At 43.0% G+C, this 24324-nt stretch overlaps 1 protein-coding gene across 13 annotated transcripts in view; it reads left to right on the plus strand.

The window, feature by feature from the left end:
- The window catches only part of atp2b2 (ATPase plasma membrane Ca2+ transporting 2), an 86176-nt gene that overhangs the window by 50130 nt on the left and 11722 nt on the right, over positions 1-24324 (plus strand). For all 13 annotated transcript variants that reach the window (XM_038696290.1, XM_038696277.1, XM_038696278.1 and 10 more), the window contains 8 exons: positions 6046-6287; positions 7740-7974; positions 13671-13850; positions 13999-14086; positions 14364-14470; positions 15944-16135; positions 23655-23868; positions 23987-24198. In XM_038696290.1, coding sequence (XP_038552218.1) covers positions 6046-6287; positions 7740-7974; positions 13671-13850; positions 13999-14086; positions 14364-14470; positions 15944-16135; positions 23655-23868; positions 23987-24198 — 1470 coding nt within the window. The remainder of the gene's footprint in view (positions 1-6045; positions 6288-7739; positions 7975-13670; positions 13851-13998; positions 14087-14363; positions 14471-15943; positions 16136-23654; positions 23869-23986; positions 24199-24324) is intronic.

Below are 24324 nucleotides of genomic sequence, written 5' to 3' on the forward strand. Positions count from 1 at the left end.
TAAATGAAAGCAATTCTAAACTGTAATGTATTTAAAAAAGTAAAAATAATCAGCTATAATTTACTATTGCTATGTTTCTAATTTCATTTTCAGTGTCTAATCTTTTTCTGCAAATTCACATGAAGAATTAATTTACTTTATAATCATCAACCGTCTTGAAAGCAGCCATAACATTACATTGAGATTTTGCAACAACCAGAGATATATCCACAGTCAAAAGACAGACAAATATATTGAAAATGGTGAAAACACAATATTATTTATTTCTAGATCGCCCCACAAATCAAATTTCCATAAAATAAACATTCTCTTACATTTTGGCCAAATAATGATTGAATTCCATATGACAGCAAATAAAATTTTTACTGCAATCAGGCCTGGCTCATTTTAGGTCTATGGTGATGTCAATTTTTTGAGGACACAAAGGCCAAATGCTAGGGAGGTAAGGCCATTAAATAAAACAATGATTTTAAGTCCATGGAAATTATGAATTTAACTTAAAGCAGCAGTAGGGAATTCCTTTAAAAACAACGTAATTGCTAAAATTGTCACTATATTCCAACAGTAGCACATGAGATAGAATAATGTGACGTTTTGTAAACAAGTGGAATTACTGACACTCATTGGCCAAGTAACACTCCTCTTTAGGAAAAATATGACTTGAAAAAAAATGCCTTTTTAAAAAACATGCGTTTTACACCTTCTGAAATGAAATTTGTCCTCTTCAGCAGATTCGTTTAGGACTCGACTGTATTTGTACTCGGTCTCGGACATTGAGGACTCTGGATTTTATTTCAAGACCAGTCAAGACCATAACTTTGGGAATATCAATAAATTGCTGATTTATCCTAACTTTGATTGGATGTAAAATGTATTACTTTAAATGCAACCAATAACCCTAATTAAAAATGTGGTGTTCCCATTAACAACGGTCACCCATCCCCGCGATGGTAAGCATGGAAAAAGAGTGTTGAATAAAGATAATATATATATATACATATTCAGTTTAGGTTTCAGCTGGCCATTTACATTTAGTTGTTTAGTGTGGTGTTTTTTTTGTTGTTGCTGGGAGCCTATTCTCCCAGACACTTAGCAGACAGTGCAGATGAGGCCATTTGTTCCGTCCCCTCGTTAGCCAATGACAGGCAGTCTCTTCCTGATGTAATCATTGGTCATTAGGAAAAGGCATTAATTCTGTTATTTACCGTAAACTCTGTATAAAGTATTTATACTCCTGTCTGTGTCTGTGACACGCACAGCTGAACAGTAACCAGAAATTTCCAATTTGCTAGGTGAACACGGGCCACCGGTCTGATTGGGTTTTAATGATTAATGAGATTTTATCTGACTTTCTTTCTAACCCTCTTGGCTGGAACCCCTGGCTCACAGCAGCTGCAGCGACACGGACATGTAAAATATGTCTGAGTCTGAATAAATCCATTGTTTTAAGAGATTGTGGTTTCAAAATATTGACCTGCTTAAACAAACATGGAAGGTAGATATATCACTCACTAGACAGATGAATAAAGCTTTTATAGAACTTTGCAATGATCTGCCAAATTTCCACAGATTGCTTAGAATCCTTACATGATATTTTTTATTTAATGTAGGATTTACTGAAATGAAAGACACAGAAAAGTGAAAACATCTCATCCAAGTCAAGTTAATTTAAAATCATATAGCCCAATCAACACACGACATCCTTAAAGAGGTGGTATTATGCTCATTTTCAAGTTCAAAATCCTATTTAGTGGTTGTACCAGAACAGGTTTATGTGGTTTAATTTTCAATAAACACCATATTTTTTGTCATAGTGCAACTTGATGCAGCTCCTCTTTTCACCCTGTGTTGAGGGCTTCGTTTTAGCTATGGAGTGATCATCTTGTCTCTATATGATCTTTGTTGGGAGTTGCACAAGCGCAGTTCCTAGTTAAGGATTACTAGCCAATCAGAAGCAGAGAAAGGCGGGTCAGCGAAAAGATGGTAAACAGCTTCGATTCAGCTGTAGGCTACATGTTGCCAACCAGGTTGGCAATTTGGACTGGAGCAAGAGTTTCAGAGTGGTGAGTTATTAATCTGTAACAAAAGTATTTTTCATCCATAAAGTTTTAACTGAGCTCTGTCTCTACATCACAGTAACAACTTCATGTCCATTGACTGCTTGGAGGGTAGCTAGTGTTGGAAGGGAGAGGAGAGGTGTGTGCTGCAGCTCAGTGTTTTTCCACCGGTGTTATTGAGGGCGTGTCGGACTAGTCGCTCAGTGAGCATTATGATACGTATTTTCATTGTGACGTCACAAGAAAGGGAAGTAAAGGCTAGACTACAAACAAGCTGTTTCCAGGCAGTTCAGATCAGTGTTTTCTGTGGGAGATGGGAACTCCCTTTGGGCTGGACTGTGGGCTTTTTCACTTTGCAAACCTAGTACATGCACAAAAAAGATATATAACTCTATAAAGGAGAGGGAAAAAGCCAAAAACCATAATACCACCTCTTTAATTCTTATACCTCGGTTCAGATAAGGAAAAAACTCCCCCCAACAGACACAGACAGCAATGACGTGCAATGGATTGCATGTTGCATGGACAGAGACATGGAAAAAAAACAACAGTAAAATTCAACACATTTGTTGAAATAATGCTTCCTTTTCTCAAAATGCTAAAAACAAATCCATAACTTCTCACCCAATTCCCAAACTTTCTATTTTCAGGTCAAAATGTAGCTCTCAACTCAAAACGATTCAATCTTGCTGAAAAGCCAGACTTTGCCCTCAGACATGACACACAAGCCCTCAAAAACACACACACTACACCACAGTCTTACACACTAGTGAGATAAATGCAAAACAATACTGCAAAAACTATAAGAATGTGCTCGTGGTTCTCCCCCTCAAAAACCTTTTCACATGATACAACACAACAAAAGAAACAACAAATGTATACTGTACACATGAACATTTTTGATTCCTTAATGTGCTGTGTAGTACCATACACCAAACAACAACAAAAAATTATTCTGCTCCAGCATCACATCTCTGGTCTGGGATAGGCCAGAGAATCTCGTCCTCCACCTTCTCCTCCTCTTCCACCTCCTCCTCTTCCTACTCCTCCTCCACCTCCTACTTTTCCTCTTGCTTTACCTATTCCTCCTCTCCATTCTGCTCCTCCTCCTACTCCTCTCCGGTGTCCTGGACCTTTTCGTTCACGTCGCTCTGGATCCATTGTTCCAAAACTGAATGAACGGACTTGGGCCCTTTTATCTATCTATTGAAGGTTGTGATTGGTGTGTTATCAATTATGTCTCTTTGTGTTTTCACTCAGGTAGCTGTGTGCTAATTTAGCTCAAGATTTGTTGACTTGAGTGAACAATATTGAATGGTAGTGCTTAGGCTTGTACCGATTGGCGATTGGATCAGCTATTGAGGATTGAAGGGATGATCAGCGATTGGTTTTTCATCCGTCAATATTACGGCGATTTTAACTAACTTACTATCAGTACCTCCACTTGCTCGCTCGCCCTCTCTCACAAACACATTGAAAGTGAGCAGTCTGTATATAGAAAAACTAATGGATTCAACTCTGAGAAGTTAGTTTATCTATTTTCTTAACACAACTGTAAATCGATTGTGGTTCAGCAGAATTTTCTTTCTGCATGGAGATATTTTTTAGCTTTTGTCAGTTACCTTAAAAAGGCACATTAACACACTTTATTAGCATTCTCAATCAAAACCTCGTTAGCAAGTGGACAAGAGCAGCCATTAGATAGAGAATCTTAACTGCACCAATTCCAACAAGCCATTAATGTGATTAAATGCACTGTCGATACAGAATCTTTCTCAACACACTTTTGGCAAGTGCCGAGTGAACAAACAACAACTCAAAGTAAAACTCAAAATGATGAAATGTCAAGCTATCCTTCTAATCTATCCTTCTATCTAATCTTGGTTAGAGGCTTGTTTAGACGCAGAATAGCAAGCCTGCAGTCAATCTATTTTGGGGCAACTAGCACAGACTGAAAGTGTCTGCTTAGCAGCAAGTTGGAAGCATTGTGTTCAGTGTGCTTTTGACATGCCGTGCTGTGTGTGTGTGTGTGTGTGTGTGTGTGTGTGTGTGTGTGTGAGAAAAAGATAGCGTACCTGACAAGCTGTTCTTTTGTTGTGAGTGTAGGTGTCAACTGCACTGTTAGTACTAATAGCAAGACCCCAGGGAGACTAGCTTTCAGCTCTGCGCCAGCTAATAGGGATCCGAACGAACAAAATGTAACCAATGTAACCAGTCTGTGTTCTGCAAAATGTTTTTGTCAACTATTTTGGTAATTGATTAGCCGTTTTAGTCATTTTTGAAGCAGATGTGCCAAGTGCCTCTGTTCCCAGCTCCCTAAATGTGAGGATTTGTCTTTTATCAAACTGAAATGAATATCAGCTTGAGAGTGTGTCATTATGCGAAGGGGCATGTTAAGAATAATGACAGTAAGGATTGCACCCTCTCAAATGTGTCCAGACTTATGAGCCGCAGTGTCACTACAATGCTCAGTGTGTGTGTGTGTGTGTGTGTGTGTGCAGGATAGTGACCATAATGAGATTTATTCTATCACAGTGGCTAAAACAGAAAACAATGCATTGTCAAAGAAATATGCTTTATTGCTTGTGTTTCTGTGTGATTTGATGCTTTATGGAGAGTAAATAAATGGAGTGGAGCTCGGGAAATACTGATAAATAAGGACTGGGAAAAGACAAAATGGGAAACACAGGCAGATTCGAGGACATGTGTGAAGTGAGATGAGTGAAAATCCTGTAAGAGAATCAGAGCCAACGAGTAAGAATCCTCGAGTGGCGGAGAGAGAGCAACCCTCTCTTCTCCCACAAGTCTCTCCTTCCAAGTATGCTTTGCCCAGGGTTACCATGGCAACGCTGAGTCTTCCGCAAGCTGGCCACACTCACACCTTTTGCTCATACAGTAAGTGTGTACACAAATACTGTAGCACCTGAACAGCCTAGTGTATAGATCTGAACAGAAACACACACATAACCAACAGTAAAAGCCTCTACTGTAATAAACCCACTCCAGCTTTGAGAAGCAGAGAAAATACAAGGTACAAGGCTGTTTATTGGTCATTATACAGTACAAGGCTGCATAACGATATTAAATTCGTAGTTCATTCGTGCTACACACACACACAACATATAATTTAGTGTAGGCCTACATTAAAATATGGTAACGTATAAAATAAAATAAAATAAAACAATACAGTTGTTTATATACATACATACATGTAAACACCCCGACCATTCCACAGTGCATTTTTTGAATTTGCATCTGGGGTGAATGTAAACAGCAACAAACAGATGATAATATGAAAGTTTCATCCTCACAATAAACAGTCTGACATTTGGGAAACAGAGTTCATCTAAACTGCGTTTGAGCACCAAGCATCATCGATGTAAAACACAGATTCCACCTCCTCTCATCTTGCCGGAGCCTTGCTCCTTTGACTTAACATACTGTATGACAATTTTTAAAATTTTCTGATATTTCATAAAACAAATAATTAACTGCTTAATCAAGAAAAATAATACACTTTAATTGGTAATAAAATTATCATATCAGAACCACATTTTACGTTTCATGTAAAAAAAAAAACACAATCCGTTTAGAAATGTGGAGACTGAGATGTTTACTGAACAGGAGAAAACGGTTCCAAATGTGCAATTACATATTGCAATGGGCTGATCTGTATGCCTGAAATAAGGGCATTGAAGTTTTATTCCATCTATCTCATCTCCTCCCCTCCCACACAGAGCAAACCCTTCACCTGCTGGCTGGTTAATTATCACTAGAAGCTATTTCAAGCCTTACTGGTCGCACTGCACTGAAGAAAAGAAGATCTCATTGACTGAATAGATCACAGAACACACAGTATAGAGTATTTGTTCCTAAATGTGTTCAACTGAAGACTTGAGAGTCTCCATACCAGGGTTTTCTTTATTTACCATATGAATATTGGACTGAAAATAAATCTGAAGATCTGAAAATCTCTTCCTCTCTCCAGCCCCCAGATAAGGAAGGCGGTCTGCCGAAGCAGGTGGGCAACAAGACAGAGTGCGGCCTGCTGGGATTGGTCTTGGACCTGAAGCGGGATTACCAGCAAATAAGAAACCAGCTCCCAGAGGAGAAGCTTTACAAAGTATACACTTTCAACTCTGTCAGGAAGTCCATGAGCACTGTCACCAAGTTGGCTGATGGGAGCTTCCGCATGTACAGCAAGGGAGCCTCTGAGATCATCCTCAAAAAGTTAGTCTGGTTTTGTGATTAAAATGAGATTAATCTGGTAATAGTTGCAGCACATAACCTTGTTGTACAGTAATGTAATACCAAGTGCTGAATTTGTATAACATGTATAGAAAATCCATTTTGAGTGCATAATGGACTTGAGGGTATAACCTATTGCACATTCTCTAGGCAGCGAGAGTGGGCAGAGTTTCCACTGAAAGGTCACATAAATGTGACACTTTACAGTACATTACAATAACAGCACAGTAACAAATGAGTAACCCTCAGAAAAACATGATAAACAGGTAAAAAGTTCCCTCCACCCACTTAAGGGATGAACAGAAATTATCCTTAGACAATGAATGATTAAAATGAAACATTAAATTCAAACTAACAATAATCTTTTAGGTTTCTTAGCAGTTACACTGTGGATTTAACACCTTTAACATCAATACAGATCAAATACCTTAATTTGAGGTATATATAAGGTTATTTACATATTTTTGTAAAATGGCTTTTACACGAATTATAGTTAATTTGCTTAATTTACAGCGGGTGAATTCAATCTAGCTCTTTGTGTTGTATTTTCCATTTGTGTGTTCATTTATTTAGCTAATGAGAATTAATTGACTGTAGATCAGATGTATTTTGGCTGCAGTATTAATTTAGGTGGTGCTGTTGGTTCACTGTCATGGCCCACATTTAACAGCCAGGAAAATTGCAATATACAGTATCTTTTATGGAGTCAGCATGGGATTATATCCTGGTCAAAATCAGTCACAGATAGCTGACACAACATTTTGTAGATGTTCTGGCGCTTTGAATCGTATCACATGATCCTCATTAGCTGATGGAGTTAAAAATAAATAACTCACAAACAGTTACATATCTGTGAAGAAGCTAGATGATATTTTTAAAGCAATATTTTCACATTTTGGGAAATTCCCTCATTTTTTCTTACCAACAGTTCCATGAAAAGATCAAGGCCACTCTCATATCTGTCCATTAAATGTTAAGATACAGCCAGCAGCCGCTTAGCTTAGTTTAGCATGAAGTGGCAAATTGTTGTTTTTACTGTTCGGTTTTTGTACAGATTAAGCAAGCTAGATATAACGTGTTAATCAGTGAGCTTTAGGGGTGCTTTAGGGGTGAGTTTAGTCTTTATGCAAGAAAGCATATTTCCCCAAATGAATTAGCGTATTTCCCAAAATGTCAAACTGTTCCTTTAAGTGTGCATGTTTATCCAACACTGAGGAAGCACTGATCATGATCATTTAGACCAAAATGTTTTCTGTTCATCCAAAACCACTACTATTAAAAGATTGCATTTTACATTCTGTATTTTCTGAAGTGGCTGCACATCTTCTATGGTTTTCCATGTTGGCTCATTTTAAGATAACAATAATGACAATTCCAAAGTTAAAATACATGATTTAAAATACTCCCATCCCACCTCTCCACCCTTAATCACAGATGCAGCTTTATCCTGAACGAGGTGGGTGAGCCGAGGGTTTTCCGTCCACGGGACAAGGACGAGATGGTGAAGAAGGTGATCGAGCCCATGGCGTGTGATGGCCTAAGGACCATCTGCGTTGGGTACCGTGACTTCTCTGGCAATCCTGAGCCCAACTGGGACGATGAGAACAACATCCTCAGTGAACTCACAGCTATCTGTGTCGTCGGGATAGAGGACCCCGTCAGGCCAGAGGTATGAGGGTGTGAGACATTTTGGTGACATACTGAGAGTTGGTGTTGGGCAAATCGGCTACACATGCATGAGTTCTCTCCTGTCCCTTGTTTTTAATATTTTCTAGATCTTAAAAGACATGTCCACAGTTTCTACTGTGATTCTTGTGTGTGACACCAGGAATGACTTAAGTATCATACAGTATATCAATCATCTATCCTCTATCAACCTACTGTATCAACTGTCTATACGATACTTGCAGTTCGTGCCTACAGTTGGGAAGGTATTTAGGCTTTTCTACATACAGGTCTGTACTGTAATAACTGAGACAGTTGACCGAGAAACATCCTAGAAATGATAGACAGCAAAGTCAGTTACATCCTGTTTGTCAACACTGTGTTCAAAAAAAGACAACAGTAAATAGTCATTTTTTTGAGTAATGGCATAGAACATACCTTGCTGTTTCAAGAGCAGACACACTGTACAACTGTTAAATATTATATAGATAAATTGTGTGCCATTAAATGGGTATTATATAAATAGATTATCATTTAATAAAAATGTAATGTCTTTCTTAAAATATAAGAATGAAATTTATTGAGAAAACTTTACCATAAATAACAACTCATTTAAGACTGATTCAGACTGTGAGAGAAGTGCTTGTGTTTTTCAGTGCAATACAGTTTGGTGTAGACCCCTAATTATAATATGTAAGCTTCTTAAAGAACTTTATGTGTGTAATGTCAGAGAATGAAATCAGTGTTTCATGACTTAATTGACAAACTTTTACAGTATAAAGTCAAAAAAGTGGGTAAAAAGTCATATAGGAGCAGAATCTCCCCTCAATTGCCTCTTAAATGCATTTTTCTGGGATTGTTAGTAAGCATCTACTCTGTTGGCAAAGTTAATCCGGTGAAGCTCCTCTCTGGGATGGATCTCCAGCTCCTTTCCTGTGATCACTTTTGTAAAATTACTCTCTTGTTTATATCAGACTTGAAGAAATCTCTGAACAGAACAGAAATATTTGAATTTGATGTTATTTCAGTTATGAAAGCTCACCGAAACGGGCATTTATTAATAATTATATTATTACAATACATTTTTTCTGTTGACTTGTTTGTCATATAAATTGACAAATAGAAATAGAAATTATAATATCGGATCTTAACAGGAGGAGAAAAGAGTGACAAAAGCAGCCAGACTCTGGTGACAGTAGCAGCCGGCATAGTGAGTTGACAGAGAGGGATGATGTGTTATTTGAAAGACTTGGCATTAGTGTGTTTATGTGCAGCACAAGGTTGCATAACAAAATGAAATTTGTAGTACCTTTGTGCTACACACACAACATATAATTAAGTGTAGGCCTACATTAATATATGGTAACAAAAAAATATGGTAACATAAAATAAAACAATATATACAGTTATTGATATACATATGCACATACACGTAAACACTGGATGAATGTAAACAGCAGCAACCAGATGATAATATGAAAGTTTCATCTTCACAATAAACAGTCTGACATGTTGTGTTGCAGTTATGATGTTGACACATTCTGAATTTATACTGTATTATAAAGATTATATTTTTATATATTGATTGATTATATTGGGTCAGACAGCTGTAGAACATTACGGATATACAGTGCTAGATATTCAGGCGTGGACCTGTTTAAAACAAAAGCAATCCACCTGGGCCATTGACAACATAGAAACATTTTTTGTATGTTAAGGCATCATTGATTTACTTAATTAACTAATTCAGTATTGTTCCTTTGGTTTTATTGCTCCATTTTACTTTGAGGATGTCATTTAGCTCAATTAAGGCAGTATAAATAAATAATTTATAAATAGTAAATCATGCATCAAGAAATTATTTCTTTCATGACGATTTTCACTTGAAGACAAGACGGAATATATTTGGGAGACAGAAAGTTGAGTGGAAAGAGGTACTGTATCAGTGTACAGTAGGAAAACTGACCTCTCTTGACAGTTCCAGTGGAGGTACAGGGAAGCAGGAAGCTAACTGACTACTGCATTATTCAACTTCCTCCTTTCATCTTTTTTTCCATCCCTCCTCTCCTCACTGCCTAACAAGGTCTCTCATTCAGCCTCTATGTGTTTTCTCGTCTGCACCTGTTTCCATATTGTAGAGTTTGACATTCAGGTAGTTCTTTTTTCTTTTTAACTGAACTGTCACAGAGAGAAGAAAGATCTTTTGTATCACCATGTTATATAAAGTTGATTATTTAAGCAAACTACAGAGTTGACATGAAAAGAATTAAAACAAAATATCAGAAATAGCAAGACATGCAATAAAGCAGATTTCTCTAAATGCTGCAATGTTTGTGTGTTACAGTAATATAGTCCCTTGCATTGCTCCAAGGTGCGTAGTTTGTGGCTTTTCCCCTTTTTTCCACCGCAGAAGTCACATCTGACATCTTCAATCTGATGTGGAAAAGCAGTGCACTGAACACTGCACTAGTAACATCTTTCCAGGTCTCTTAGTAAGACTGGCTAATATTGGAAATTAGATGACTTTTCCGCTCTGCTAAAAAGGTCACACAGAGTGGTAAACATGTTTTTGGTTTGTTTATTAGTTTCCAATTTCTTCCTCCTGAATGCGATGTTCTTTTAATAACTGGCTGCTCCGTAGGGTTGCCCCCAGAGAGACAAGAGAGAAGAGAGGAGGGGATGAGAGAGGGGAAAAAAGGAAAAGAAAGAGAAGAGGGAAAGACAGAGGCAGAGAAAGACAAACGGATTCAAAATCCGATTCATGTCAAAGGGATGATGGACCACAGGAGATGGAAGACGGGTAAGGAGAGAAACGGAGGAAAAATAGAGTGTAACCAGACCCTTATTTGAGACCTGATAGGCTTGTTTTTAAGTCTCACCTACTAGCCTCCTACCCTCTTCCTCTGTTGGGCCAGATTGTATTTTTAATAAGCCTCCACTCTTCTCCTCTCCTCCTCTCTCCACCTCCTCTTTCAGGTATCCAGTCAACTAGAGCAGTGCTGCTAATCCAAAGGAAAGAAGAGTAAAACAGACAGCAGGGCTGACAGATAGGCAGATGGGAACTTGATATCTTGATAACAATGACTTGATGAGAAAGCAGGATGTAATAACCTGCTCCACTTGCCACAGTATTGACTGCAAGAGGTTCTTTATTTTGTCAGATCACATTACTTTACACTAACTATAGTTACTATATTAATTCATTACCAACTCTGCTCATGTATGAATCCTGGTGTTAATAGGCCTTTAGGAGCGCATTTGTGAATAATATTGCTGTCACATTAATGAAATATTCAACCTTCTCCTCATTGGGAAATTGGTGCAAAATTATAGCCAGAATTCAAATGTCTTATTTAATATTTTATTTTTATGCAAGTGATAAGATGAAAAGCTAATTTGGCTTCATCGTTCATTGCACTTAAAGTGGGTTGAAGTCAGAAGAAATTGAACACACCCTTGACCTTAATTGGTCTCGTTTAACCAGCAGCTTATGGCGGCTAATGTTAGCAAACTTTAGGTAACTATTGCAATCACAGTGTAGAACAGACTAAGTCAGCTAATAGACTATTTAAGAATTATTGCTACTGTTATAGTTGGTCTTAGTATTAAGTATCGTAAATTTTACTTGTGGCCGCTGTCGAGCTAAAGTTACATAGTCTCACTTCAGAACTATCTATGATGAGCCATAACTAAATCATACGATGTCATACATAGTAGTAGTAAGTAGGATGAAATTATCTGTTTGTTTACTTATTTGTTTAACCTCCAGCTCATTAAGGTCCTGCCCTTCTCCACAGTATAGATTTACTTTGTAATCCTCTCCCTGTAAATGAGTTAAATCCTTTGTGTTTTACATGCATGAGCTGCTTGATTTGGCAGTTTAATGTCCAATATGTTTACACATTGTGGTGGTGGATTCATTTGGTCTTCCATCTAATGTTGTACTATGCTGTGTGTGTGTGTGTGCCTGCTCCCATGTGTATGTGCAATATGCCCAAGTGTCTGTGAGTGTGAAGTGGAAAGTGTGCATATTCCTGCCTCCGTGTTTGTGTGTCAGAGAGGAAAATATAAAGCGAGTCCAAGGCCTGCGTGTATGTGCGAATGGATGTGAGTTTCTGTTACAGTATGTGTGCACACGTTTGTTTATGTGTGGGTTTGGAGAGCAGTGCTCGCCCACACTGACCTTTGTCATGAAGAAGATGCGTTTCTGAATTATTACTCCGCTTTTGCTAGCTGGTTTTCACCACAAATCAATCTTCATACATAATATCTCCTAGTTATTGTACAAGACTACTATCTAGAGGGAAAAGTGCTCAGATAAAATGCACTGTTACACTGTATATCTCATTAGTAGAAAAAGGTACAAAGGCAGCAGAATACTGTTCCAATATAATATAAGCATAATGGAGTCAGATTTGTTTTGTATATGTACCTGTATGTGTTTTGTCTCAAAAATAGCAGTATTGTTGCTATTGGTATGTTCTCAAAGCAGAAATAGCCAATAATTTTCTAGTAATATTGGCTAACATGACTGCTTGTATGTGAATGGAGCTGCTTGAAGTGACGAAGACAACTGTCACCTCAGATCTACAGAACTTTATAGCGCATCAGCTCATTGTTTGAGTTCAGTCTCAGCGCTGTCATACAGTAGCGTTGTCTTTGGCTGTTTCCAATGATAAAGTTCTAAAAGCTGACGTTAACTATCCAGCAGAAGGGTGTCATTTTGTATTGATAATTGGTGGGGAAATAAGGGCTCAGATTAGGGGTGTGATGATGGACTTAGCTCAGAGACGTGACAATGCACACTATTGGTTCACGAGAACAAGATGAGATGTTGTTTTAACACTGTTTTGAAGAAATCTTCAATGCTGCAATGAATGAGTTTGGGGTCTGTGGCTACTCTCCCAGAAAATTTTGAGCATTAAACACTAAATTTCCTGCATTCTGGGAAAATGTTCTGCACCAATTTTTGGTTGGTATTTACATAAAAAGGAAACACAAAATTCTGGTATAAAAATAAAAAAATATATAAAAATATAATGGAACATTATGTAGTAATGAGTAGCTTTTTTAAAAAATCTTAAGTTTACTTAAGTTAAGTTTACTTTTTTGGACAATGCACATTTGTTTCTTCTACATTTACATTGCATTGCATGTTTTCTTATTGTGCAAGTAAACATTTCTTGAGGTTATTTAACATTTTTGTTGCAAGCCATTTTTCAGAACATTTGTAACAAATGCTTTCAGAAAGTGATAGGGACAAAATCAGCCATTTCAAAAAGTGGTGGGGACATGTCCTCAGTGTCCCCAGTGTAAATGACACCTATGATCCAGCACCAAAGGGCAGACTGACAAAGTTGGTCAAAATAGTGGAGCATCTAGCTACAAAGAACCCCCATATTTGTCCCAGGAGTTAGTTGCGACCAAAACGACCAGGTGGCCAGAAACACGACCACAAATTAATGCTAATGTTGTTCCTTGTCTATTAGATGTAAAAATAAGCAGCTGTTTGCTAAATCAACTTTAAAGATGAGATTATGTCAGTGTTGCGTTTACAACTTGTTCTGCTGCCCCCAAGTGGCCAGAATATCAGTTATTGCATATTAATATATATATATATATATATATATATATATATATATATATATATATATATACATATAAATCATTTTGTACATGTGTTTATGTAACACTCTTTAGGTGCCCGATGCTATCCGGAAGTGCCAGCGTGCAGGCATCACAGTGCGAATGGTAACAGGAGACAACATAAACACAGCCAGGGCCATAGCCATCAAGTGTGGCATCATCCACCCCGGAGAGGACTTCCTCTGCATTGACGGAAAAGAGTTTAACAGGAGGATCCGCAATGAGAAAGGAGAGGTACAGTTAACTACTGTCTGTGAGCCAGAGAGCGAGAAAGGCTGAACCCAGGCAAAATAAAGATAGCTCTCTAAACCTAAATCCCCCTAACCCTCTCCTTTTGTTTCTGTTTGTGTGTGCATGTGTGGATGTACACGTGCGAGTCCAGGTGGAGCAGGAGCGTATTGACAAGGTTTGGCCTAAACTCCGAGTTCTGGCCAGATCTTCCCCAACTGACAAACACACACTCGTCAAAGGTGAGCTGGTTTGCCGGTTGCACTATTTCATATTAATTACTGGTGTTCAAAATGATGAAAATCACCCTGATTTAATTTGCTTCACCATTACACCAACACAACACATTTTACCAAGCATATCAATTGTCAAAGTTTTGCAAAGGCAGTAAATAACTGATCAAGATTGTTGTATATACACAAGTTCACGTAGAGTTGTGTTGCCTTTCCTCATTTCCGATGCTGTTTTCAATGTGTGTACACTGCTACATGTGCTGCTTTGTTTATGTGTGTTTGACAGGCATTATTGACAGTACTTTGGTAGACCAGAGGCAGGTGGTGGCTGTGACAGGAGATGGGACCAATGATGGACCTGCACTAAAGAAAGCTGATGTTGGCTTTGCCATGGTGAGCAAACCCTGGTTTCTTTGGAGATTGATATCAGTCAACATCTGCAGATATCTTCTTCACCTCTGCAGTAATTAGGATTTCTTTTCAGGCACTCCGCCTCTGTCTGTGTAGATTAGGAGCTCCCCCTAGTGGATTTGTGAGCTCATGCAATTTCTCTGCAAGACATTCTACTTTTCAGACTACAGATAACAAAAAATAAACAATGCTGATTCTGTTCTTTTTGTAACTCACAGCTTTATGTTTTCTGTGTTTGGCAGTTGTGGTGTTTTCTCTATTTCTGCTCCCCTCAAATAATTTTGCTCACCCAGAGCACCATTTCCTTTCGGTCCAAAAACATAAAGCAGTGGTTCCCAACCTTTTTTGTCATGAGTACACAGCGCTATCAGTACTCCTTCATTGACACCACCTGCTCATTTTAAGTGATTTTATCCTGGTTATTAGTTAACACTATTAATTAGGTAAAAGGAGGTAAGGAAATGCATTGCAATGCAACGGCCTTTTGGTGAGTAACTGAATATAAACATAACTGTTTAAATAAAGAAAACTCCACAGGACACCTTTAATTGGCTATTGTGACAATAAATGTACTATAGACCAGCCTCACACCAAATTATATTTATATATGAGTGTTTATAGTCCTCCTAAACACAGAGCATAATTTGTATTTTACTATGATTTATGCCATGGGTCGGCAAATAAGTCTGGCATCGGGCCAAATTTTTTTCATGGCATTATATGGTGGGCCAGAACAAAGTCAAAATATTTCCAATCATATGCACGTTTAGCTCAGTCGGTACTGTGCGGGACTCCCATTAGGAAGGTTGTAAGATCGCTTTTTACTGCGGATATTTTTTTCTCCCTTGTTAAACAAATTGAAGGGACAAACTGAATAAAAGGACGCTTTTGCACATGCTCACAATAAAGCAGTGTGTGTGCGTTCCAGCGTTTGATCCACATTCATTAAACATATGGACGCTTATTTTCAGAACTCTTCAAAGTAAAAGCTCTCAATAAAGTCGACATAGAGCATTGCTGCAAAAGACATTCTCGTGCTTTTATTTTAGAGGCACAATCACTTAAGAGGAAGTGGCTGGATATTATTGCTGGCGGGCCGGTTCTGGCCTGCGGGCCACCTATTGCCGACCACTGATTTATGCCATGCTGCACCCTTCCACTTGTGCTATAACTCACAAAACATGACAGAATATCAGGAAGGGTGTCCAGCTCCTCCCATAAATGTGGAGTCTCCTCTCATCTAACCACCAACGCACACACACACTGACCCCTTAATTACTATGTCTTATCATTATCCATCATTGATTTAGACAGATTTCTTTCATTTTGTAATGTGGCAAGTTGAGGATTAGTGCAGTAGGATGCGATAGATAATTTGCACATTTAGAATCGCCATACTTGTGTACAAGCAAACCCTAGTTTCTATCTGACAGAACATTTTCTGCTCTCCTCCAGGGTATTGCTGGTACAGATGTGGCCAAGGAGGCGTCAGATATCATTCTGACTGATGATAACTTCAGCAGCATCGTTAAGGCAGTAATGTGGGGCCGGAACGTCTATGACAGCATCTCCAAGTTTCTTCAGTTCCAGCTTACTGTCAACGTTGTGGCCGTCATAGTTGCTTTCACTGGAGCCTGCATCACACAGGTCAGAGGGGTGTGGGCATGGGACTGTATATGCATATGGGGGTGGAGTAGATGAGCAACTTTGCATGAGCAATTATGCAACAGCACCTTCCTGTAGGCAAATACACATCTACGACAATGAAAATACTACTGTAAGTCAATAATAAAACTGGATCCAGATGAAACCATGGTATCCTATGATGTGACTTCTTTGTTCACCTGCATCCCCACCATAGAAGCAGTAGAAACCATAAGGAAACAGCTAACACAAGACAACATCCTGGACAACAGAACTAGCCTCAGCCCTGACCAGATCTGTAAATTACTCGACCTCTGTCTAAACACCACCTATTTCCAGTACAATGAGGGATTCTACAGACAGAAACATGGCTGTGCCATGGGCTCACCGGTATCCACGATTGTGGCAAACATCTTCATGGAAGAAGTGGGCAAAGCCCTCAACTCCTTCAGAGGAACAGCACCGAGCCACTGGTACAGATATGTGAACGACACCTAGGTCAAAATTAAAAGCCAGGAAGTGCAAGCCTTAACAGAACACATCAACTCTGTGGACAGTAATATCAAGTTCACACGAGAAGATGTTCACAACAGTTTGGCCTTCCTGGACTGCGCTGTACACATTGAAGAGGACAGGAGCCTGCAGATTGGGGTTTACAGAAAACCCACACACACAGACCAATACCTACTGTTCGATTCACACCACCCACTAGAGCAAAAGCTAGGGGTCATGAGAACACTGCACCACAGAGCGGAAAACATACCAAGAAGCACCCAAGCCAGAGAGAAGGAACAGAACCACTTGAAGGGGGCACTTACAGCCTGTGGATACCCTAAATGGACCTTTGTGAAAACAGCCACAAGATCCAAGAAGAACAAAACGTCTCGGGTTACGTATGTAACCCTGGTTCCCCGAGAAGGGGAACGAGACACTGCGTCGGTTACGACACTATGGGAACGCCTCTAGGCGAAGCAGGTCTGAACGTGAATGAAATCACTCCAATCCTATTGGCTTGTTGCTAGAACGGTAAGGTGTGACGGAATAACCGGAGGAGTATAAAGCACACCTGTACACACTCATCATTAGCTTAACTATGAAGCAGGCGCTTCAGGCGGGGAGAGAGGTGCGGCGGGCCGACGCAGTGTCTCGTTCCCCTTCTCGGGGAACCAGGGTTACATACGTAACCCGAGACGTTCCCCTTCGAGGGAACTCGAACTGCGTCGGTTACGACACTATGGGAACGAGATACCCACTAAACCGTGCCAAAAACCCCGCCTGCCCCTGTGTGCTATAAAGTGGCACGACTAAGAGGAGAGCGCACGAGTGCCAGGTGCCGAAGGAAGGTCAAGACTGTAAAACCGAATGAATGTGTGCGGAGTGGCCCAGCCAGCCGCTAAACAAACATCCTGCAAGAGGCCCCGGAAAGGAGGGCTCGAGAGGCCGCCATGCCTCTGGTAGAATGAGCCCTCACAGCCACAGGTGAAGGCAAACCACACACCTGATAGGCCAGGGAAATAGTCTGAACAATCCAGTTGCTAATAGTATGTTTGGATGCAGGGAGCCCGGCCCTGGGAGACCCAAAACACACTAGCAGCTGGTCAGCCTTCCTCCAACAGGAGGACCTCAGAGTGTAAATACTCAGTGCTCTGACAGGGCAGAGCAGATGAAGTCTCCCGTCCTCCGCCGTCACATGAGGTGGAGGATGAAATGCCTGCAGCACTGTGGACCCTGCCGCACAAGAAGGCACTTTAGGGATGTATCCTGAATGAGGGTGCAGGATAGCCCTAATATTCCCCGGGGCAAACTCCAGGCTTTGCGGGGAAACCGAAAGCGCTTGGAGATCCCCCACCCTCCTCAGAGAGGTGATAGCAAGGAGAAAGGCCATCTTGAGGGTCAAGTGCTTAGCCTCAGCTGACTCCAGGGGTTTGAAGGGGGCCTCAGCCAACGCCCCAAGAACCACTGCCAGATCCCAAGTGGGAACCTTGGACCGAGTCGCAGGTCTCATCCTCCGGGCACCACGGAGGAAACGTACAACCAAGGGAAGTTTCCCCAAGGACCCCTCCCTCAGAGGGGTGTGGAAAATAGCTGCCTTGTACACCTTGAGGGTGGAAGGGGAAGACCAGCAGAGAACCGGTCCTGGAGGAACTCAAGTACCTGAACCACCGGGCAGGTAACAGGGTCCACCGACCGCTCCCTACACCAAGTGGAGAAAACACTCCACTTCAGGCCGTTCATCCTCCGTGTGGACGGGGCCCTGGAGCTCAGGAGGGTCTCGACTGCTCCGGCTGTTAGACCCGCCTCTAGGTACTGTGCCCCCTCAGGGGCCAGACCCACAGTCGCCATATGGCGGGGCAAGGGTGAAGAACCCGGCCCTGCGCCTGGGACAGCAGGTCTCTCCTCAGAGGGACCCGCCACGGCGGGCCGTCCAGGAGCGACATGATGTCCGAGAACCACACCCGGATTGGCCAGAACGGGGCTACGAGCAGTAGGCCGACATTGTCCTGGCGGACCCGCTCCAGAAAAGCGTACAGACGTAGCCTCGGCCACGAATGTACCATGGTGTCCAGACCCAGAAACCATAGCAGGCAGTGCGTAGTCTCTTGAGACGCAACAGATCCACGTCTATGGGGCCGAACTCTTCGCACAAGAGCTCCACCACTTCGGGGTGAAGTCTCCATTCCCCGGGCCTCAGCCCCTGCCTCGACAGCAGGTCTGCTCCCTGATTCTGCGTCCCCGGGAGATACATCGCCCTGAGCAATAGTAACCTCTGCTGGGACCACAGGAGGATCTGACGCGCCAGTCTGTCCAGAGGGCGCGAGCGCAGACCGCCCTGGTGATTCAGATAGGCCACCACCGCTGTGTTGTTCTCTTCGGAACGAACCAGGACGTGGTGGCCTTGGAGATCGGGCAGGAAACTCCTTAGAGCCTGGAACACCGGCAACATCTCGAGACAGTTGATATGCCACTCGGATTGATGCACCTGCCAGGATCCCCTTGCAAAGCGGCCGTCCATGACCGCGCCCCAGCCCGTGAGGGAGGCGTCTGTCGAAATAACCAGCCGGCGACAAGACCCTCCCAGCACGGGCCCCTGGGACAGGAACCAAGTTTCCTTCCAAACTGATAGGGAACGAAGACACTTGCGCGTAACCCAAATCAGACGGAGAGGATTTCCCCTCGGGGAAAAACCCTTGTTCCTTAGCCACCACTGCAGGGGTCTCATGTGCAGCAGTCCAGATGGTATTACGCTGGACGCAGCCGCCAGGAGACCCAACACTCGTTGAAAGTGTTTCATAGTGATGGCGTGGCCTAACTTCACCCCTTTCACGGCAGCCAATATGGTGTCGACACGTGCCGGAGACAATTGTGCCCGCATCGTTGTCGAATCCCATACAACCCCTAGGAACGTAGTCCGTTGGGTGGGCGCCAGCACGCTCTTCTTTGCGTTGAGCCTCAGCCCTAAACACCGCAGATGAGCCAGAACGACATCTCAATGCCGAACCGCCAACTCTCGAGACTGGGCTAGGATGAGCCAGTCGTCGATGAAGTTGAAATCCGGATGCCCTGGAGCCTCAGCGGGGCCAGTGCTGCATCCATACACTTGGTGAATGTGCGAGGGGAAGTGCCAGGCCGAATGGAAGAACCCGATACTGGTAAGCCACACCCCCGAAGGCAAACCTCAGGAACTTCCTGTGAGAAGGAGGGATGGAGACCTGGAAATAGGCGTCCTTTAGATCTATCGTGACGAACCAATCCTCAGATTGGATGTGCGTCACGGTGGCGGGGATGAGCATCTTTAACCTGAATCTCCTCAGAGACCGGTTAGAACCCGCAGATCCAAAATAGGGCACGCAGCCCTCTGTCCTTCTTGGGGACTATGAAGTACCGGCTGTAGAACCGGCGTCTCTGTCTGGGGGGGAGACACGTTCCACGGCCCCTTTCCTCAGCAGAGTACGAACTTCCTGTCCCAAAACCGGACCTTGCTCCGGGCGGACCACAGTCCAAACCACCCCCTCTCTTCTGTTGAATTTGGAGGGCGGGTTTGAACTGTAGTCGATACCCATCTACAGCAGTGCGCAGGACCCACGGAGAAATGTTCGTCAGGCTCCGCCAAGCCTCTGCAAAGTCTGCCAATGGAACCAGCCCCTCGGGGCTGGTGGTCGGTGTCTCGTGTGATCTTCTGGTGGACCCCTGAAGCCCCAGAACGGCAGGGGGGAGCCGCCGAAGATCCACGGTGAGTGAGTCGGGGCACCGCCTGACTGCAGACCCTTGGGGCAGGCAGTACGGCGTGGACTTGATGGTGGCAGGTGCGTCCTGAACGTGTAAACGGCAGAATAACATCACCTGTTGCCATGGCGGAGGGGACCTCGGTCGGCCTCCGGGGGGGGTGGGGGGGTGCGGGAGGGGAGAAAGACTCCCCTACCCCGGTCTTCCCTGAGCTCCGTCGGGACTGGATGACGGTCCTCAGATCGCGTCTCTCAGACGGCTGAGGGTGAGAGCGCCGTCTCGCTGCCCCAGCTCCTCGGGGGGGGCCCCCGAGAAGCGACACTCTGCTTCCTCTCCTCTCCGTAGGAGCTCGTAGAGGGAAGGGACCTTCGCCTGGCAGCCTCAGCTGCCTTGGGTCCAGACTGGCGAGGGAGGTACTGGCGGAACGCTTCGCCCTGCGTCTAACGCTCCGTGGTTCTGCGAAGCTCCGCCAGATCTTCCTCAGAGGGACCCCCCCTCTGAACCATCTCCTTTAGCAGGTCGGCTTGGTAGGCTTGAAGCACCGCCATGGTGTGCAAGCTCGCACCTGCCTGGCCCGCTGCCATGTACACCTTCCCCACGAGCGTGGATGTGGTGCGACATGGTTTGGATGGTAACGCCGGCTTCTCCAGGGAGGACGCAAGTCGAGGGGAGAGATAGCTCGCAAGCGCATCCTCCACCCGAGGCATCCTCCCATAACCACGGTCCCTAACCCCCATCACATTACAGGAAAGAATGGCAGAGACCGGCGTGGAGGTGGCGTGTGGTGCTTAAGAAACCTTTCATCCAGCTTACCACTAGCCTATGGTGTCTGCTCCTCCTGTGGCCAGTTTATGTTGAGCTTAGCCACGGCTCTAGTCACCACCTCCAGCAGCACGTCATAGTCGGGCGCCGCCAGATGACGCCGCCCCGACACTCGGAAGTCATCGTCCACTACGCTGAGCACGTCCGCCTCCTCGGAGTCGGATTGCTGCAGCGTCTCCGGATCCAAACCGTGAGCGGGAGAAGCCGAGAACGGGCTCCCGAACGAGGAAAGGAAGCGTCGGAGCCAGCGGATGAAGGTCGGGAAAAAGCCTCAGCCGTCCCGAAATCCTCCGACAGATCACGCTGTGAACCCCATGAGTGAAGCCGCCGGGCCGCCTCAGCGGCCGCAGGGCCCGCACCACGGGGAAAACACATCCGGCCATCCTTGGAAAAGAGAGCCATGCTGTACCTCAGTACCCGCACGGAAAGGGCTTCGCAACGGGCGCAGGCAGCCCCCTCGAGAGCTGCCCGGGCGTGCTCCATCCCCAAACATGAGACACACATCTCATGAGAATCTCCATCCGTGATGTACCGAGGGCAAGAAAAAACACTCCTTCTGTACATCTGGTTGCCGGACATGCTGGTAGACTTCTTCTTCAGGTAAGACATACTGCTTGTAGGACTGGAGCTTTCTTCAAACAACATACAGAGCGCCTGCTGAATAGAAAAAAGCTAATGATGAGTGTGTACAGGTGTGCTTTATACTCCTCCGGTTATTCCGTCACACCTTACCGTTCTAGCAACAAGCCAATAGGATTGGAGTGATTTCATTCACGTTCAGACCTGCTTCGCCTAGAGGCGTTCCCATAGTGTCGTAACCGACGCAGTTCGAGTTCCCTCGAAGGGGAACTACATGGGAGGAGGAAAAGAAGCTCAAACGCAACAACATTGTGATTCCATACATGTCTGGAGTATCAGAGAAACTCAGGAGGATTTTCAACAAACACAACATCCTGTGTTTTTTAAACCCAAGAACACACTAAGACAGATACTGGTACACCCCAAAGACCGCACACCCAAACACAAGAAAAGCAATCTAGTGTATGCGGTCCAATGCAGTGAGGAATGCACAGACCTGTATATTGGGGAGACTAAACAACCACTACACAAACGCATGGCTCAACACAGAAGGGCCAACTCCTCAGGTCAAGACTCTGCAGCCTACTTACATCTGAAGGACAGAGGACACTCGTTTGAGGACCACCAGGTGCACATTTTAGACAGAGAAGATGGATGGTTTGAAAGAGCTGTCAAGGAAGCCATCTACATCCAGGTCGAGAAGCCCTCATTGAACAGAGGAGGGGGTCTACGCCACCACTTATTCCCCACTTACAATTTTGTCCTTTCATCACTTCCCAGGAAACTCAACAAATGTAACCTATTGGCCTCAGGTGAAGATACCAACGATGGTCATTCAGTCTTGGCCTCGGGTAGTCCTAATGACTGTAACGACAGCAACCAGGGACACCAATGATCCTGGCAAACGACCCCACTGATGTTAAATAGCTGAGTTTCCCTGCCACTCAGTCAGAACTGAAGAAGTCCTTTGGATGAGGGACGACACGTCTTCCAGTATCTTCAACCAAGTCCAGTTGCCCTTGACTTTAACCTTCGTTTGATAACTATGACCTGGATGACTGAGAATCTTCATAGACATCAATAATAAAAGCACAAAATAAGCACAGACTCAGAATATTGTCACAGTTGCCATACATATAATATCACATCACAGCTTGATGCTTTACACAAATTAATGTTATTAAACACAGATAAGCAAATAAATATAGATAGACAGCCAATATTTGCTAGATTTGAAAAAAGTATTTTCAAATATTTTTAAATGAAAAGTAAAACCACACTAGTAGAAGTGAAGAAGTAGCTCTTTTGAAGACTACTCAGGGTGACATTTACTCAGTTACTAAATAAAAGATAAATTCTTAATATATCCATCTATGGCTGGAATTACTTTTCATGCTCAGCTATTGAGATTGTCATGTCTTGTTGGGGTGCACCTGCTCCGACTGATAGTGCCACTAAAGTCCTTTAAATCAGAACCACTGAAAGGGGCACCCAAGAGTTGGGGCCTGTACCATGTTACAAGTTTGTGTATAGCCGAAAACCTTTAATGCATACCATATTTTCTGGGGTCATAATAAACCATTAGCCCGTAAATTTTGCAATGGCTGACTCATTGTTGACACAACATAGGGCGTTGAAATGGTACATCCTCCTGATTGGGTTATATTATCATTACTGAGGTCTATTTGGTAATTTAAAAGCTGTATGACTGGAAAGGCTGTGCAATTTTTCATCAAATATATTGCAATGCAATGGCTTATTTTAGAGTATGTTGAAATAAATTCTGTGAAATAGTTGATCAGCCATAGTACAGTAGTACTGGTTATTAGTTACTTTCCACCCCTGGTTGTATTAAAGTCATTGGTTTGTAATTGTAATTTCCGTTGCATTTCTCCAGGACTCTCCCCTGAAGGCAGTGCAGATGTTGTGGGTAAACCTGATCATGGATACTTTTGCATCTCTGGCCCTGGCGACAGAGCCTCCCACAGAGTCTCTATTAAAGAGGAAGCCATACGGTCGCAACAAGCCTCTCATCTCCAGCACCATGACGAAGAACATCCTTGGACACGGAGTCTATCAGCTCGTCATCATCTTCACACTGCTCTTTGTTGGTACGGACTATAATTTTGCGCTGCGGAACATCAGGGGTTCTGCACCTTAATGATGTGAAGCAATATGGGTTCAAAGTCAATGACATCATACTAATTGTCTGTCTTTTCCCTCCTGTAGGTGAGCAGATCTTTGACATTGACAGCGGGCGCAATGCTCCTCTCCACTCTCCTCCATCCGAGCACTACACCATCATCTTCAATACCTTCGTCATGATGCAGCTCTTTAACGAGATCAATGCCCGAAAAATCCACGGAGAAAGGAACGTCTTCGATGGTATCTTCAGGAACCCCATCTTCTGCTCTATTGTTTTTGGCACCTTTGCTATGCAGGTAAGCTGATTCAATTATTTGATGTTATGAATTATTCATTTTTGGTTGGTTATTATCATACTGTTAAACTAGATATGCCATGTCAAATTAAACCGTTTTTAAATTATGAAAGTGATTTCTTCTTTT

The sequence above is a fragment of the Micropterus salmoides genome, unplaced genomic scaffold (genome assembly GCF_014851395.1).
Source record: "Micropterus salmoides isolate LMB-PRFRI ecotype aquatic unplaced genomic scaffold, ASM1485139v1 Ms_hic_scaffold_4, whole genome shotgun sequence".
Classification (NCBI taxonomy): domain Eukaryota; kingdom Metazoa; phylum Chordata; class Actinopteri; order Centrarchiformes; family Centrarchidae; genus Micropterus; species Micropterus salmoides.